A 15,406-nucleotide genomic window follows, 5' to 3' on the forward strand; every position below is an offset into this window, starting at 1 on the left:
CTTCGCGCCAGAATCGTTAAAAAATGAATTTGTCAAATGTATTATGTATAAAACTGTCGTATAACGTATTGTTGGGAAGATAAAAGTGGTGATTTACGCACTATTAAATAGAACTTGAAATATCAGGTAAAACTTTACAAGTTTATACTTCTGAAATTTGTAAATAAATTGAACTAATTTTCGGATTGCTAAGTGCAAGATGTAGAACCGTATTGTTAAACCGGTTAATCGTGGTTGCCGTCTTTTGTTTCATTAAACATCATAGCATGATATTTATACCATTTTAAAATATCTTCCTAGTACATAACAGTCGTTTATTACTAGTTATCGTAACTGAGCACCGAAATTAAATATTTTAGATATGCCCGAAGAACAGTCTCTCACAAGTGCAAGCCTTGAACGGCTGTTAGACGTAATGGAGGATTATACCTTAGAAGAAAATAATTATCAGAGCATTCAAAAAGCTTTGGAGTTAACAGATAGTGTGTCTATACAAGCAATTAAAAAGTTATTATTGATATGTGTTTGTGATCTTAAAGAAGACGTAAACTCTACTTTAAATGGCCTTAATATTTTACGGACGCTTTTAATGAAAATTAAGGTAAAAGTTATAGAATTGAAGTTTTTAGTATAAGTTGTAATACTTTTTTTTTTAGTTTATTATAACATATTTTATGTATATTTTTTATTCAGTGTTCTTTAATCCAAAAAAAGTCCTTATTTCTAGGTAAAACCATGTTTACCTCTGCCAGATCTTTTGCCTTCAGCCATAGTTGTTCTAAGAATGTTAAAAACCACAGCATTGTTCAACAAAGTGGAAACTCTCAAGATGTTGTGTTTCGAGATTATGTCTCTGTATCCCGATGAAACACTTATAGCGTTAGTTGTAGATCAGTCTAATGAACTGATGGAACTTTTTAATTTGTATTGCCATCAAAGGATACCACCAGAAATTAGAATACAGGTATGACTTCAAGGAACCAAAATGATACATAGAATTATATCATACAAAATATAATAATGTATATGTCTTGTAATAAATTTTTGTAAATAATTTACAGCCTCTATGTTTGGTAACAACTTTACTGAAGATATTGCCACCAGACAAGAAGGCAACTTTTGTCAAAGAAGGTCTAAATATTTGGTTCTCAAAGATTATACCTACAGTAATGCTATGTCCTACAAATAAAAATGTTCTTGAGACATTGGAATTATTAACAGAAGAAATTGTTAAATTTGAGTACACCGACAATCAACACTGGAAAAATGTCTTGACATGTATCTACACACCACAAAAGTTAGTATGGCCATTAGTTATTTATGTCATAGTTACCTAAAAAACATATTGTCGGGGATTTTGTGAATCCATGTAACTAGCACTTGATAATTCCACTTATCTGCAGCAGAAGCAGCTTATCAGAGGAATGTTAAAACTTAATATTTTTCTTAATTTAATACCTTTAAGGTAATTTTTCACAATGAGTAAAAAATTAAATAGTTAATGATTGTGAAAAAAACGACCTTAAAGGTCAGTAAATTTGAAAATTTACTTTTTTATTACTCTTCCTCTGTTAAGCTGTTTTTATTGCAGATATACAGAATTATCCAATCCTTGTTACATGGATTTTCACTGTTCCAGACGATATAATAAATGAGATGGTATTTTCAAACTGTAAATATGGGCCTTAATTGATTTTCCTGTATTGTTTTATAAATTTTAATTAAATGTTATATTAACCTAAAGATAAAGTGAGATTATGTAACATCACATTAGAACATGCCTTCCCTTCAAATTTTTGTTTCTATTAATTAACACATATAAATAAGTACAAACTTATTTTTAACAATTAAAAGACTTTTTCAATTATGTAAAAATTTTCTATTAATTTTTAGGTATCCATCTGTTATGAAATCTTTACTGGAACAAGGAAATGAAGCTTGGCATAGGGTATGGATAGTTTTTATAAAACTATTGAAAAGCCAAATAACAAAAAACACAAGTACTGTTGGGAGTCCTATCAATTCAATGCTTCCAGTTGTCGAGACAGCTTTTAAAATGGATGTACAGAACAGATGCAGGGCTTTTAAATGTTGGAATGTCTTAATTGACAATTTCTCATCGGAGACGAATGAAGTTTATATAAATAAAAGGATAAAACTACTTATTATCCCGCTTCTGTCGAATAATGCTAAAGTGGAGGAAACAGCTTTAGCTAAACTGAAAACTTGGTGGCATTTGATAAAGTGCTTCCATTCAAATATGAATAATTTTTCTCAAACTATACTGGTACCGTTTTTACATTTCTGCTTTGGGAAACCAGTTTCGGATAAACCAGTCATTATACCTGGTATGATATCAAATGTTACGAAGACTGAATGTGTTAAAGTGTTTATTAATGTAGTAGGTCACGGCAGTTGTAATGGCTGTGTGGAATATCCAAAATTAAGTGATAAAATTATCGACCCTAAAGTGATTGTTAGCCATCGATTAATTTGGATACATTCACTCACTGCTGCTTTGAGGATTTGCATTGAAAATGATTTTAAACAGGAACATATTGAATGTGTTTGGAAGGCATCTCTTATGACAGTTGGTGAAATCTCAGAGGGCAATGTTAGGAGAGACATCTTCAATCAAGTACTGGCAATCTTAGAAAAGTTACCTAGGGTAAATTTTATGTTGAATATTTTTTTTGTGATAAAAATCATCAACTAAATACTCTTGCTTTAAAAATTGCTTTGGCAGAAATGTCTTTAAGATATTTATATTCATTGATTAACAGTAACATTATATAAACTATACCAATTCGAAATAATTAATAGGTAGGACTCAGCTCTGAACCCGTTTTTCAAATTAATAACAATTGATTTGAGTTCATTAATAGTCTGTGACTATGAAAATAGTGGAGGCGTTTTTCGTGTTTTTAGACAATATTTTAAATTTCATGAATCCTTTTAACATATGTCCTAAAACCCTTGTTCTCCAAAATTCTTCATACTCTTTTCATGGTTGCATTTTCATAGTACTCAGCATATCACTATATAGATTTAAGAAATCTAATCACATTTCACTCCCCCTTGCTTATTCTAAGCTTTGATGTTGATAATTGATGTTAATGTTGAAGTAAAACTTACAAGTAAATATGTCGTATATAGTAAAACAATGACCCAAATTTTTTATTTATAGCAAAACTGTTCTACCGAGACTTAATATACTGCAAACAAAATAGTAACGTGGTTTTTATTTTCAGGATGGCAATAGAAGAGATGCTGAAGTTATTAATAATATTTTAATTCCTATATTGTTTGAAAATAATGATAAAATCAGACCTTTGTTGGAAACTGGTAATGATGAAGACTCTCCTGTTACAAAAATCATTGCTACATTGAGGCTTTCAATATCAGATACAGGTCCTGGGTAAGGAAATGTGTTAAAAAGATATATTTTATTTCCACATCAAAGCATTAATAGGACACATATGTTTTTTTGTTTTTGTAACATCTCATATACAATTATATTTTCAGACCGAATGTAGCTAAATTGAGATATGTGACAGATTATCTTGTAGATGATGCATTCAAAACATCAAGTCACACAATTGAATGCCTGTTAAAGGACTTGTCATCAAATAATGTATCAATATGGATTGCTTTGTCACAATCAATTTGTGAACAAAAATACAGTTTGTGTTCAAGGACGCTATGTAAAATGCTTCTCTGGCCATTCAATTATTTAGACGCGTTTGTAAAGGTACGTTACGTGTTGTCTTTGTATTGACATCGTTTTCATTAATGAGTCTAAGACTTTTTCATGTATTCATTTAAATAATATAAAACTAATATTTTCGAATGGCTACGGGTTATTTTACAACCGTGATCACGGTTGTAAAATAACCGAAACGTCGGGAGTATGTAGTTATAAAATAATAGAATAAGGCGTACTTATCCGAAGATATATGTGTTAGTTTAATTAAATAATATTTATCAATAGTTTTTAAGTCATTATTTTTATATATTTATGTAACAACTAAATGGGGTGATAATGAAAATTATAATTACAGAATAATGAAGCAACTTCTTCTTGGATTGAGTTATACAAATTTTTGTATCCAACGCTCCATATGACTACTTTGTCTACTGATATACTGAATGCACTGTTGGCTTTGAATGGTACCAAATATTCAAGAATATTTGTATTAGATGTTATTTTACTGTTATTGCAACAAAAATTAGACACTCCAGAAGGTAAGAAATATTAAAATATGTTTTGTATACTGTGTGCAAAGAATAATTTGAGCAATAAATGATTATAAAGGCGTCCTGAAATAATTTATCAATTGTGCTTTAAGCTTAGACTCTACCCAAGACCCACTCCCTGAAATCTTGGTGGCTATAGCTATATCTAAAGACCATTGTAAAATCAGTGAGACAGTATAGAAAATTAACGAAATTCTTGCATTTTTTTTTTTAGGTATATTTTTATTGTATTTGTGTATAAGAAAAAAAAATATTATTTTTCATATTATTTTGCTTTTTTTTATATAATGCAATAGTTTTGTTTTTTTTTTCTGTTATTTTCTTTTAGTTGTCTGTTTTAAAGTAAAGACAGATTTGAGAGAAGTATACACAAGGCATTTTGAATGAGGCAACCTGGGTATAGCTTAAAACATTGATAGACCACTGATGCTTTCTTTAGTAATATGATATTGCTCAATCAATTAAACTAAACTTTCACATTTAACTTGTCAAGGTAATAAATATGTTATCCTTTGCATTTGTTTCAGCCACTAACATTGACAAAGAAGCTCAATTATTGTACAAATCAGTTTGTAATTTAAACGAAACAGATTTCCCTTCTATTCTACCAACATTGTCAAATATCATTGTGAATATATGTAGCAGTGTTAAGAAAAATATTAATGAAAAAATTGCCAAAACAACTGTTTTAACGGCTGCTAATGTATTGAAGAAAAGTCTTTCTATATCAGAATCAAGCAGTGTAAGTCATTACTTACACTAACATATTGTATGTAAGTCTGCCAATAAATAGTATAATTTAACAATATTATCTATATGTTTTTAGGACATGTCGTTTGTTATCAATAATTTGAAGAAAATGTTGGAATCTTTGGACATGATGTTCGAAATGGAAAAATATAGCGATCTCAAATTATTGCTTGTAGATGATTTAAAAAATATAGCACATATTCTCAAAAAGGAAGAGAAAGTGAATAAAATTACTGAAGTAATTCACAAAGCATCTAACAAAAATGATAAGTTTAGTGAACTTGTAAAAACTTTTGAAAATGACGATCCTAAAAATGTAGAAAGTAATAAATTGCGGTCAAAGGAGAAGCCTTCTACGCCGAGTAATAAAGTATCAAATAAAAATAAAAAGAAAGAAACGAGTATTGTGAATACGGTTGTTGAAAATGGGGAAGAATTTGTAGTAGTCAAATCAAATTGGAAATTCAATCCGCGTAAGTTAACGGACAATCAGAAAGAAAAATTACAAAGAAAGAGAGAAGACATTCCGGCTCTGTACCAAGATTTGTCGCAATCTCAGGACGATTTCAAACTAACTGCGTGGAAAAGCGATTCAATGGATACCTCTACCGGAAGTAAGTCTGCTAGTGTACAAGGCAATGAAGACGCAAAAACCATACTGAAAAACATACCAAACAATGAATTTGTACCAAAAATGTTAGAAAATATAATAGATAAGGAAAAAGATTCGAAAACTAAAGCCGACAGTGAAAATGAGTCTGTTAAATTAAAAAATAATGATAAAATAACTAAAATCACAAACAAAGTCGCAAAATCGCCGCGCATGGCCTTAAAGGATCGTGTTTTTCGCAACGTTCGAAATTTAATCGAGAAATCGAACGTATCAGAGAACGAAAATACTTCTAATATAATGGGAAATGTTTCAAAAACACCATCAATGACGAAAACAAAGCTTACGACCAATCTCACTAACTCTGCGCCATCGCATATCAATGCTGATAGACCAACACGCGTTAAAAGAAAACCTAGGAAGTTCGATGATCTACAAATATTTTCGTTAAAGAAAAGACGTTACTCTGCTGGTCTCAGTGATTCCCCATCTGATGGAGAAATTACAGATAGTCCAGTAGAAGACGTTAATGCTGCGACAGTTTCTAAAGATAATAACGTCAAAGAGCCTATTGATCCAAAAGATAATGAAGGGGAAAATATTGATGAAGACTCGTCAGCCAAACAAAGTTCTAAGGACATCAAAACCGTTGAACAAAAGGATGATGCCTGTGATGGTGGTAAAAAAATTGGAAAAGAAGAATCTATTGAGATTACAGAAACATGTCAAGAAAATCGAAATACTGAAGAGGGCCAAACAAGTGACGTCGCAAAAACGGAAAAGGAAATAGAAGAAACTCCTTCTCAGTCTCAGGATACAGAACTTAGCACACCCAAAGCTTCTGAAAAAAATAAAGCAACCGATGCCCCTAAGTCATCAAATAAAAAATCGACTAAAAAGTCTAGAATTGAAAAGGAGTTAGCCATAGACATGGTTGAAGGTCATCCATTCTTACAAGTGCAGTCGGAGAAGAGATTGACTAGGAAAGCCATTTTAAACACCCCCTGCACCAGAAAGAACTTGTCATCAAAATTGAATAAAAATAAATCAGAACCCAAAAGTGCCAAAAGAGCCGAAAAGAAAGCGAAAGATCTAAACGTTTCCTTAAAACAAACTCAAAATGAAGTTGACATTGTTGAAACGCAGGATGTTATAGAAAGTTCCCAAGAATCTACTGTCTCTACCGTGTCTGTAAAGACACCGAAGGGTATTACAAATAAATTGCCTATCGTGTTACTAGATAACAACTCATTTGTGGGCGAACAGTCACAGAATATATTGTCGGACAGCAATTGTGACGTCCCCACTGACATCACAGAAGATATCGAGTTACCTCGTAATAAAACAAAAGAAAACCTTGTTATAGATTTAACAGAAAATATGGACACAGAAACATTTGATAAATCCTCGGAGGACGTCATTACCATTAATGACGAAGATGAATCGATTATGGGAGAAAATAAAAATGAAACTGTGATTCTGGAAACACAGATTGCGGCGGAAGCTGACACAGAATCGCTGGACCCAAATGTATTAATGGGTTTTAATGAACAAGAATCACTTACAAATACAGGCGAAAATATCTCAGAAAACAATAAAAGTGCAAGTAATGAAGATTTAGATATTGATGTCACCAATGCCTCGACTGTTGCAACTCCTGAGGATGTAACCAAAACTATGACTGATTCAATGTTAGTGGAAGTTCAAACTGACGAGGCTTGCTCTTCATTCAAAGATGAAGAACAAAGGAAAAAAGATTTCCTCAACAACACGCTTGAAATATCTCCTATAAAAACTTTAAGCCCGTGTAGAGATAAAAAATCTCCATCGCCGGAAACAAGTAGTGATTACGTTGTTGTTAAACTGTCTTCGCCAGTGAACATCAATGGCGAGCCAATCAGTAAATGTGAATCGCCTGAGATCTTCACAGAGGATAAAGAATCTCTGGACGCGAGAGATCTTTCACCACCGAGAGAAGAAATCAATGTTACTAATTCTAGTCCAAGATCATCTTTGTCATTAAAGAAAAATAAACCGCAAGTGCGCCAAGGCGGTCGGGGGGCGCAAATGCTCGGTTTATGTGTCCCAGATAGAATACAAACTATCATTACTTCTGAAAAACCTTCAGATACTGAAGATACAAAAAAGAGTCCGTCGATGAACACATCAGCGAGGCGCAATTTGAGGATACTATATAACAGTTCCAGTGGTGATAACAATGATGGGTCCGAAACGGATAAGGATGGTGAAGAGAGTACCACGTTTTTGAAATTTGAAAGATCTTTGCCATCTGTAGACTGCAGTCCGTCCGTTCCCATTTTAAAGAGAAAATTGGCTGAAATAACTGACGAAGCCACCGCCTCGCCGGCCAGCAAAGTTAGTATACTTAAAATAGTATAATATTAAAGCTGTCCAAAAATTTTCAATAATATCATTTATTTTCTTATTTTTTCAGAGAAAAAGAGTAAGTTTTCACGATCCTCCTGTATCTACAACTATATGCGTCAAAAAATATATAGAACCGTGTGGCGTACGGTCACCTCAGAATTCAGCTATTAAAAGGCAGGAGAGACAATTGCGTTCCCAGTTGCCAACAAGATCACCAAAGAGGCTCGATAATGTTTTTAAGCTAGACTCAGTTCTGACTAAAACTATAGAAAGCTTCAATACTGAGTTAACTGAAGATACTGCAGTGAGTTCCCCAGACGAGACAGCAGTGTTGGAAGTAATTAAAACCAGTAATATAAATGATACGGATCCAATTTGTTTGGAATTACTTGATTGTGAAGACCCCGTCACTAATATTGCCGAAGAATTGTCATCGGTTACAACGACAACTTTACTGATGAAAGAGTTTGAAGGAAAAGTCGCTAAAATCGGGGACCTCGCAAGAATGACTGAATTGGAAATAAACAGATTTTCCATAAAAGAACCCAAAATTGAATCCGTCAAAGGAGTATTAAACAAATATGTTGCCAATAATGAAAAATTAAATGATGATAAAACTGAAAAAACCACTCCCTTAAATGAATCTATAGTGTCTGAGGTTCCATTTAATTCCATTGAAATACAAACAAATGAAGTGACGTCTGAAAATAACGAAATGCAAACAGACAAACAAGAATTCAGCCTGAATTGTACACAGACCGATGATATAGAGACAAATCATTGTAGTTCACAAACAAATGAAACAGGTTTTAGGACAACAGCAGATATTGTAACGAATTGTTTGGCAGAAGTAAGTAGAATTAATATTTACCCCAAATATTATTATTTTTTCCAAAGAAAAGAATTTTATTTTTTATTGACTGTATTTTTTCAAACTCTAAAAAAAAATATATTTGAAATACCTAAGGAAATTTACATTTTAAATAGAAAGTCAATTAAGTTTTGTCTAATTGGTATGTGTTGCCTTCTTATTTCAAAACAAAAATTATATTACCTTATCGTAAGGTAAAAAAAAGTTGTCAAATTTTACTTTCAATTAGTATAAAATAATATGGCTATAGATAACTTTATTTTTAATGTACACTATTTAAATAGATGTAAATTTTTTTAATAAAAAAAAACTAACAATGTGTTGTATACTTTCAGAGAAACGATTTCGTAGATAATATCTGTGTTAATTTGGACGAAACTGCTAAACAGAAGATAGCTGAAAAATTGTCATTCAACGCTCTTAGTGACGTGATCATGAAGAAAGTTAATTCATCCAACCGCAATGACTTCCTCCACAGGATAATTAAAGACCAGAGCGTTCACAGTTCTACTAATGGTAGCGGCGCTGACAAGAAACTGTCTGTAGTGCAGGATTATCTGTGCAGTTTCTTTGAGTCTAAAGAATTGATACTATTTTGTAGTGATTTATTAAGGAAGGTACACGAGAAACCTTCATAGCTGATAGGTTTATTACATATGTATATTATTTTAAAGTTGATCCTAGTTAAGATTAATTATGAACTTTAGTTCAGATCGGAGGCTGGACTTATAGTTTTAATGTTTAGCTTTAAATGTTAATTGTAAGTTAATTTTTCCAAGGACAATGAAACCAGGATATGTGTTTTATCAAAACTAATTTTATTAATTATAAAACAATTGAAATATTTACAATATTCAGTCATGAGGTGTGACAGCGATCACATATCATTCATACAAATAAATTTATTGTCATAAAATGCAAGGCAATTACGTTATAGTATGAACGATTATTTATAGAACATTTTCTTTTCCATATAAAAGGTACCATAGATATTGGTACATGGCATCAGAAGTGTATCACATAATATTTACAGAAATCTCTAGACATTCAACCGTTAAAGCTTCGTTAATCAATGATAAACTTATACAAAACTTTAAATACACACATATTTACACGTCTAAGGTACAAACCCGACCCAAAATTAAAAATAGTTATCACACTAGAAACGTCTTTAACTTTTTTTTTTTTTAAATAAGTTTAATTAGCTCTAACCCTTTTTATTCTGCCAGGTTAGATATGTAACGTTAATGATAGTTTAAGCAAGGACTGAAATAGCGTTATTCACATACACCTTAGGAACTTGTAAGTTTAAATAAATTATTATAAAATTTATTGTGTTTATTTATTTTTATTTATTTTTTTTTTGCAACAAAATATAAAGCCACTTGTAAAAGTGAAATAATTTAGACGGTTGATTGTTTGTTAACTAGTATACGTGTACTATGTTCAATCCTTGCTCCAGAATTCCTTTATGTTTAACCTAAAGCGCGTTATAAAATCATATGAGACGCTTATTATCTATCCTATATTGACTTACTAACGGTCTGAATCATTCATTACACCACACTTAAAAGTTCTTACACGAAACCCACAGGGATTAATACTTTGGTCCGACATTGAGCACTTGATTGAAATTTTTGTTAGAGGTCATTAGGTTAATGTCAAGGAAAACGCATTTCTCCGACGTAGTTAATGTGCTCGAGATTCTGGGTTGAGTTTGTTCGTCTGGGAGCTCGAGGCCTGTGAAGGTTGTGATGGGAGTGGGTTCTCATCACCTTGTATGTTCCTTCATTGGCTGGAACGGCATCGCTAGTTTTTCTGGTTCTTATAAAATCTCCATCTCTGTGGCTTGGTCTTTTGTAACTATCTTGACTGCGATAGTTGCGTTGTCTTTGCCAAGCCCTATCATGATCGTGCTCATACAAATCCAGCTCCCCTGACGGTTGAAATTGACTTGTGCTCTGATGATAGCCGAATTTCTTCCATCCGTCTTCGTAATTCTTTCTGCTATTTTCGTCGCTGCTAATTTGACGTCTTTGTGATTGATTCGAACTGCTCTCACTAGTATCTTCACCGGACGTGCCAATTCCAAGATCCTTGTCGTCTCCATATATTTTGTAAATACCGTTTGGATTTATATTCTTCCCATTATAAATTTGATCATTCAGAACCAATTGAGGATGCGGTAAGCAATACGGATTAGGGAAAATCTTGTCCACTTTTGCTATTTTTATCTCTTTCGTTTCCCTTGTACACGACCCTGGACCAAAGAGGGACAAAAGAACTGGTAGGAGGAATAAACCATGCATGGCACCGAAGAAAATGACCATGAATACCATTTTAAAGAATACCGAGAAGATATAACTATCTGCGAGTAGTAATGCAACAACTCCTAATATCGTGCTGAATGATCCTTGAACAATAGGCAATCCTAACGAGTAGAGACATTCGCTCACCCTTTCTCTGGGATACTTAGCTTTGGACGCCATATAAGCATAACAAATGTGTGCAGTGAAGTCAACTGAGAAGCCAATGCACATTATGAGGTTTATCATTGATATTGAGTCCAGATTAATATCCCACAGGGCCATATAACCGACTACTCCAATTTCTATGGATATTATACTGAAAGCCACCCACAATGAGCACAGTATATTGGGTATGAATATAAAGGAAGTTATCATCATCATCAAAGCTCCATAGCACAGGTTTTGCAAAGATGTAGGTCTCACGAGCTCGAACTAAAAATACAAAATAGGTTACTTCAAAATGATAATATTATCAATTTCATTATTTAGTAAAATTTCCTCATAGTTTTTTCCAAATCTATATCAGATGTCGGTAATTAATTCAGTTAGTTAATTCGTTAAGTGTTTGTGAGTAATAAGAGCTACAGAGTTGTAACTAAGTAAGATGTATGTATATATTTACATATGGGTTATAATAGGGTAATTAAAAAACAATATTTTTTACCTGATCGAAAAACACGAAATAAGGGTGAAATACGGTAGCGTTGAGTGGAGATTGGGCAACGACTTCTCTAAGAGCTTTAACCATTTCCTTTTCGTGGTTAGTTCCACTAATATTAATAGCTTGAATAAGAAATCTAGATGCAAGAATTTGGTCTCCCTCCTTATTGAATTTCACGTCGAGCGAAAATGGATTTGCCGAAAACAGCCACAACTGAAACGATAAATTAATGTTAGATATTGGCTCTTGATAAATTAATTAAAGAAAACTAATTTTATGTATTACCTCTTTAAGATTCTTAATAAAGTCTTCCTCAGAATCGATTGATATGTTGAGATAATCGTTGTTTCTCTCAACATAATTCACGAAAGTCCGCAACCAGGATTCGGTATACAAAGAATTCGATATGTATGAAGTATTTTCTAATCTCTGTGTCAAAATCTCAACTTCATCCTGGATTTTAGGATCGGAGTAATTGTATTTACCGCTTATAACAACCTGTTAGAAGATCAACCATTTATAGATACGAGCATATAAATTTTCCAACTACGAATATAAATGAAATGTAGAAGCTGTATTAGCAATTCACAATATTTTTTATTTAACTTATTTTTTTTTTTCATTTAACTTCCTAATCGGGGAAGATTTTGAATCCAATCCATCAAATTCAAAGATTACAAACCTGAATTCGATAGGGAAATTCCCTGTAATATAAATCCTCTCGGTCAAAAAATTCCACAGAATAAGAATCAACTTTTGACAGCTTCCTTCTTTCTAAACCTTCTTTTAGATTCGTCACTCCATATCCGGCGCCAGCTAAGTATCCTAGGAATATAAGTATGACTAAAGCTTTCACGAAGCTATTATTGAGCAAATTCGCCATAGTAGTGCGGAAGAAGGCCATAATGCAATGTTCTTTGTTGTCTATCGGGTTGTCTGGATCAGCCTGATCGATGCCACCACTGCAGAAAATTCTATATAACCATGATTTCTCTTCTGTAACAATATTTGTTGTTCGTGTTAACATATATTCATTTGTTATTTTATATAACGTCGAAGAATAATTAAAATGAGACAATCACCTTTCCTAGCTCTAGATTCCGGCAATACTTTCAACCACGTAATAGTGTGACGATTGTTTTTCTCCCTGTATCCGGACACGGCCACGCATCCGGCGAAAAATGTTAGGTGCCATACAAACGTAAAACAAACCGCAAGACCTAAATAAATGAAGAAATATAACTATGACTATTGGTTTTATGGAATATTAAAAAGATGTCACAAAAGACAGTACAATGTCACTCTTAGCATTGTACAGAAAATGTTAATTTTTAATCATTCTCTTATCACTTGATTAAGTAACAGAAATAACTTAAGAAAAATAAAGCACGCGTAGTATATCCAAAAAATATTAGTTTCATTTAAATGAATAAAACTCGGGATAGTCTTAGATGTCATTAACTCGAGCAAGATTTTATTGAACACCTTTTAAAAAACTTCTCTTATTCTTATAACATGAACTAGTAATTTTAGTTTATCTCGAAAGACTGGAAGTTAGGAAGAATATTTTATAAAAAAAAAAATCACATAATTTAGGAGAACAGATATTCATTTTAAGGTATATATTGAAACGAAGAGCAAAATAAAAATACAATTACCTGAATACATGCAAAATATTTGAACGGAGGGGAATGGTGAAAAGATGCCTATGAAGAAGGACAGCATATCAGTGACCGAGGTGATAGTGATGGAGACGGCAGCTTCTGACAGCATGATCGCCATCCGCTCCGGCACGGGAAGACGGGGGGACGTGCGCCGCCAGGCAGCCAACATCACGAACGTGTCATCAATACCGATTCCTATATCATAAACATAACTCTTTATCAGAAAAAGCTCTTCGTTAAAAATATCTTCTGTAATTTTTTTAAATAACTAGGTTTTTTTGTGTAAGTGGCTACGTACGTATATACTCATAACTAGTATACAAAATTTTAGGTGTAGGTACCTACGCTTTAAGAAAAGTCGTTATGATGTACCCACAATTTTATATAGTTACATAATTCACCTTTTACAAGTTTCACCTTTTAAATTGACTTTAATATTTCACAAAGACTGTCAAAGTTGATTAATGAATATAGTTTTTGAAAAAAATAATTTTTAAACTTACATATTATATTATTAACTTACCAATCATTAAGAACGGTGCGGCAAGGTTTATACCGATGAAAGAAATGCCTAAATAAATGGCACAACCGAAAGCAGCGATCGTTGCCATCACGGCTGATATATTTCCAAGTAAACCCAGCCAGGGTTTGGATCTGACCCAGTCTCCCATCATACACGTCACTATTGAAAATATCCCCATAAGGATAAATGTGGAGCTAAAGAATGGTATGACAGTTCTCGTGTTCTTCTCAAGTTCATGATCTAATGTTCGAGACGCGAATCGCGCTATCGAGATATGTTTAAATCGTCCTGTATCTTCTACTACACCGACAGCATCCAGAAACGCATCTTCCCAAGCTGCACCTCTGCAAAAAACAGGTATATAAACTTCAATCCACAAATTATACTATGAATGTTTTTTTTTTCATATATTTCAATCGGCCTCTAAATCCAAGCGGCCAAAATTTACAGCAGATTGTACAATCCTTGCGTACTAATCAGTTCGACTCTTGTAATCGTAACTTACAAATCATTTCTATCAATTACAATACCTTCCTATTCGTATTCTCGACCAACTCGGCGTTTGTATTCGAAACTGTTTTGAAAACCATGTCAAGATCGGTCGCCATTATCTAAGATATACTGTTACTTGTTTACTAAGTACCGTGCTATTGAAATTGAAAACAACTCGTAAAAATCTAAATGAACCGAATGGCCATAATCACTAACGTTAAAGAAAAGAAACGTCAAATGTTTTTCCTTTCAAACACAATCACGATGAATACACATTTGAAGTTCCTTAATGTGTTTTAGTGAGCAATAGTGTGGTTCAACGGTTTTACTGTGTTAGTGGATGTGTAATGCATTTCATTGAAGTCTTTAGCTTAAGACGAACTTTACCCAGTTAAAGGCTTGATAAGGAAAAGGGTAAGAATATGTCTTATAAGCAATGTTTTCTTCTTGTATCATGGAGAATCATTATTAATTACCGTTGCTGCTGCAGTTTAGTGTCAGTCCTGATGAACCATACAAGCTGAACGGCGGGCACCGATACTATAGTGTCATCTACCACAGTTGAACCGCCGAAATAAACAGGAAAAGCGTGAGCCTCCCACGTGACAGGATTGAACATTATCGGAAACGTCAAGTTCAGTTCGCCCCGTTCAACCTGAGAATAATAAATCGATTTATGAATTGATTCATTACTTTGTACAAATACATATGCAATTATGAAGATACTGAGCATCCATGAACGACCTGTTGAATGAATTGTTTAACAAAAAGAATGACATGTTAAGAATTGTTTTGTTAATTGCCTATCGTTTTCTTTAAATAATATTACCTAGTTATATGTTAACACCAAAACCATTTTAAATGTTGTTTAAGAGAATATC

The 15,406-nt window shown here is 32.9% G+C and overlaps 2 protein-coding genes across 2 annotated transcripts in view; one reads left to right on the forward strand and one right to left on the reverse strand.

The window, feature by feature from the left end:
* On the forward strand, positions 1-10,236 carry LOC116767702 (uncharacterized). Its single transcript, XM_032658157.2, has 12 exons — positions 1-126; positions 360-601; positions 728-964; positions 1,062-1,297; positions 1,894-2,668; positions 3,252-3,418; positions 3,526-3,751; positions 4,062-4,245; positions 4,785-4,999; positions 5,084-7,993; positions 8,073-8,855; positions 9,212-10,236. The coding sequence occupies exons 2-12, from the start codon at positions 362-364 to the stop codon at positions 9,512-9,514; spliced, it is 6,276 nt and encodes a 2,091-aa protein (XP_032514048.2). The 5' UTR covers positions 1-126; positions 360-361; the 3' UTR covers positions 9,515-10,236.
* The window catches only part of LOC116767701 (patched domain-containing protein 3), a 21,404-nt gene continuing 16,050 nt past the window's right edge, over positions 10,053-15,406 (reverse strand). The window contains exons 4-11 of the mRNA XM_032658156.2: positions 15,002-15,180; positions 14,034-14,377; positions 13,505-13,705; positions 12,929-13,066; positions 12,529-12,842; positions 12,132-12,344; positions 11,850-12,059; positions 10,053-11,617 (exon numbers count right to left, since the gene is read on the reverse strand). Of these exons, the coding sequence (XP_032514047.2) occupies positions 10,538-11,617; positions 11,850-12,059; positions 12,132-12,344; positions 12,529-12,842; positions 12,929-13,066; positions 13,505-13,705; positions 14,034-14,377; positions 15,002-15,180 (2,679 nt within the window). The 3' untranslated portion in view covers positions 10,053-10,537. The remainder of the gene's footprint in view (positions 11,618-11,849; positions 12,060-12,131; positions 12,345-12,528; positions 12,843-12,928; positions 13,067-13,504; positions 13,706-14,033; positions 14,378-15,001; positions 15,181-15,406) is intronic.

Source organism: Danaus plexippus (genome assembly GCF_018135715.1).
Source record: "Danaus plexippus chromosome 9 unlocalized genomic scaffold, MEX_DaPlex mxdp_24, whole genome shotgun sequence".
In the NCBI taxonomy this organism is placed as follows: domain Eukaryota; kingdom Metazoa; phylum Arthropoda; class Insecta; order Lepidoptera; family Nymphalidae; genus Danaus; species Danaus plexippus.

What these genes read in the sequence shown, in the direction of transcription:
- LOC116767702 (XM_032658157.2), top strand. Translation starts at nt 362, where the DNA reads ATGCCCGAAGAACAGTCTCTCACAAGTGCAAGCCTTGAACGGCTGTTA. An exon ending in ATTTAGACGCGTTTGTAAAG is followed by an intron (nt 3,752 to 4,061) that starts GTACGTTACGTG and finishes TTATAATTACAG; the next exon opens with AATAATGAAGCAACTTCTTC. An exon ending in CCGCCTCGCCGGCCAGCAAA is followed by an intron (nt 7,994 to 8,072) that starts GTTAGTATACTT and finishes TTATTTTTTCAG; the next exon opens with AGAAAAAGAGTAAGTTTTCA.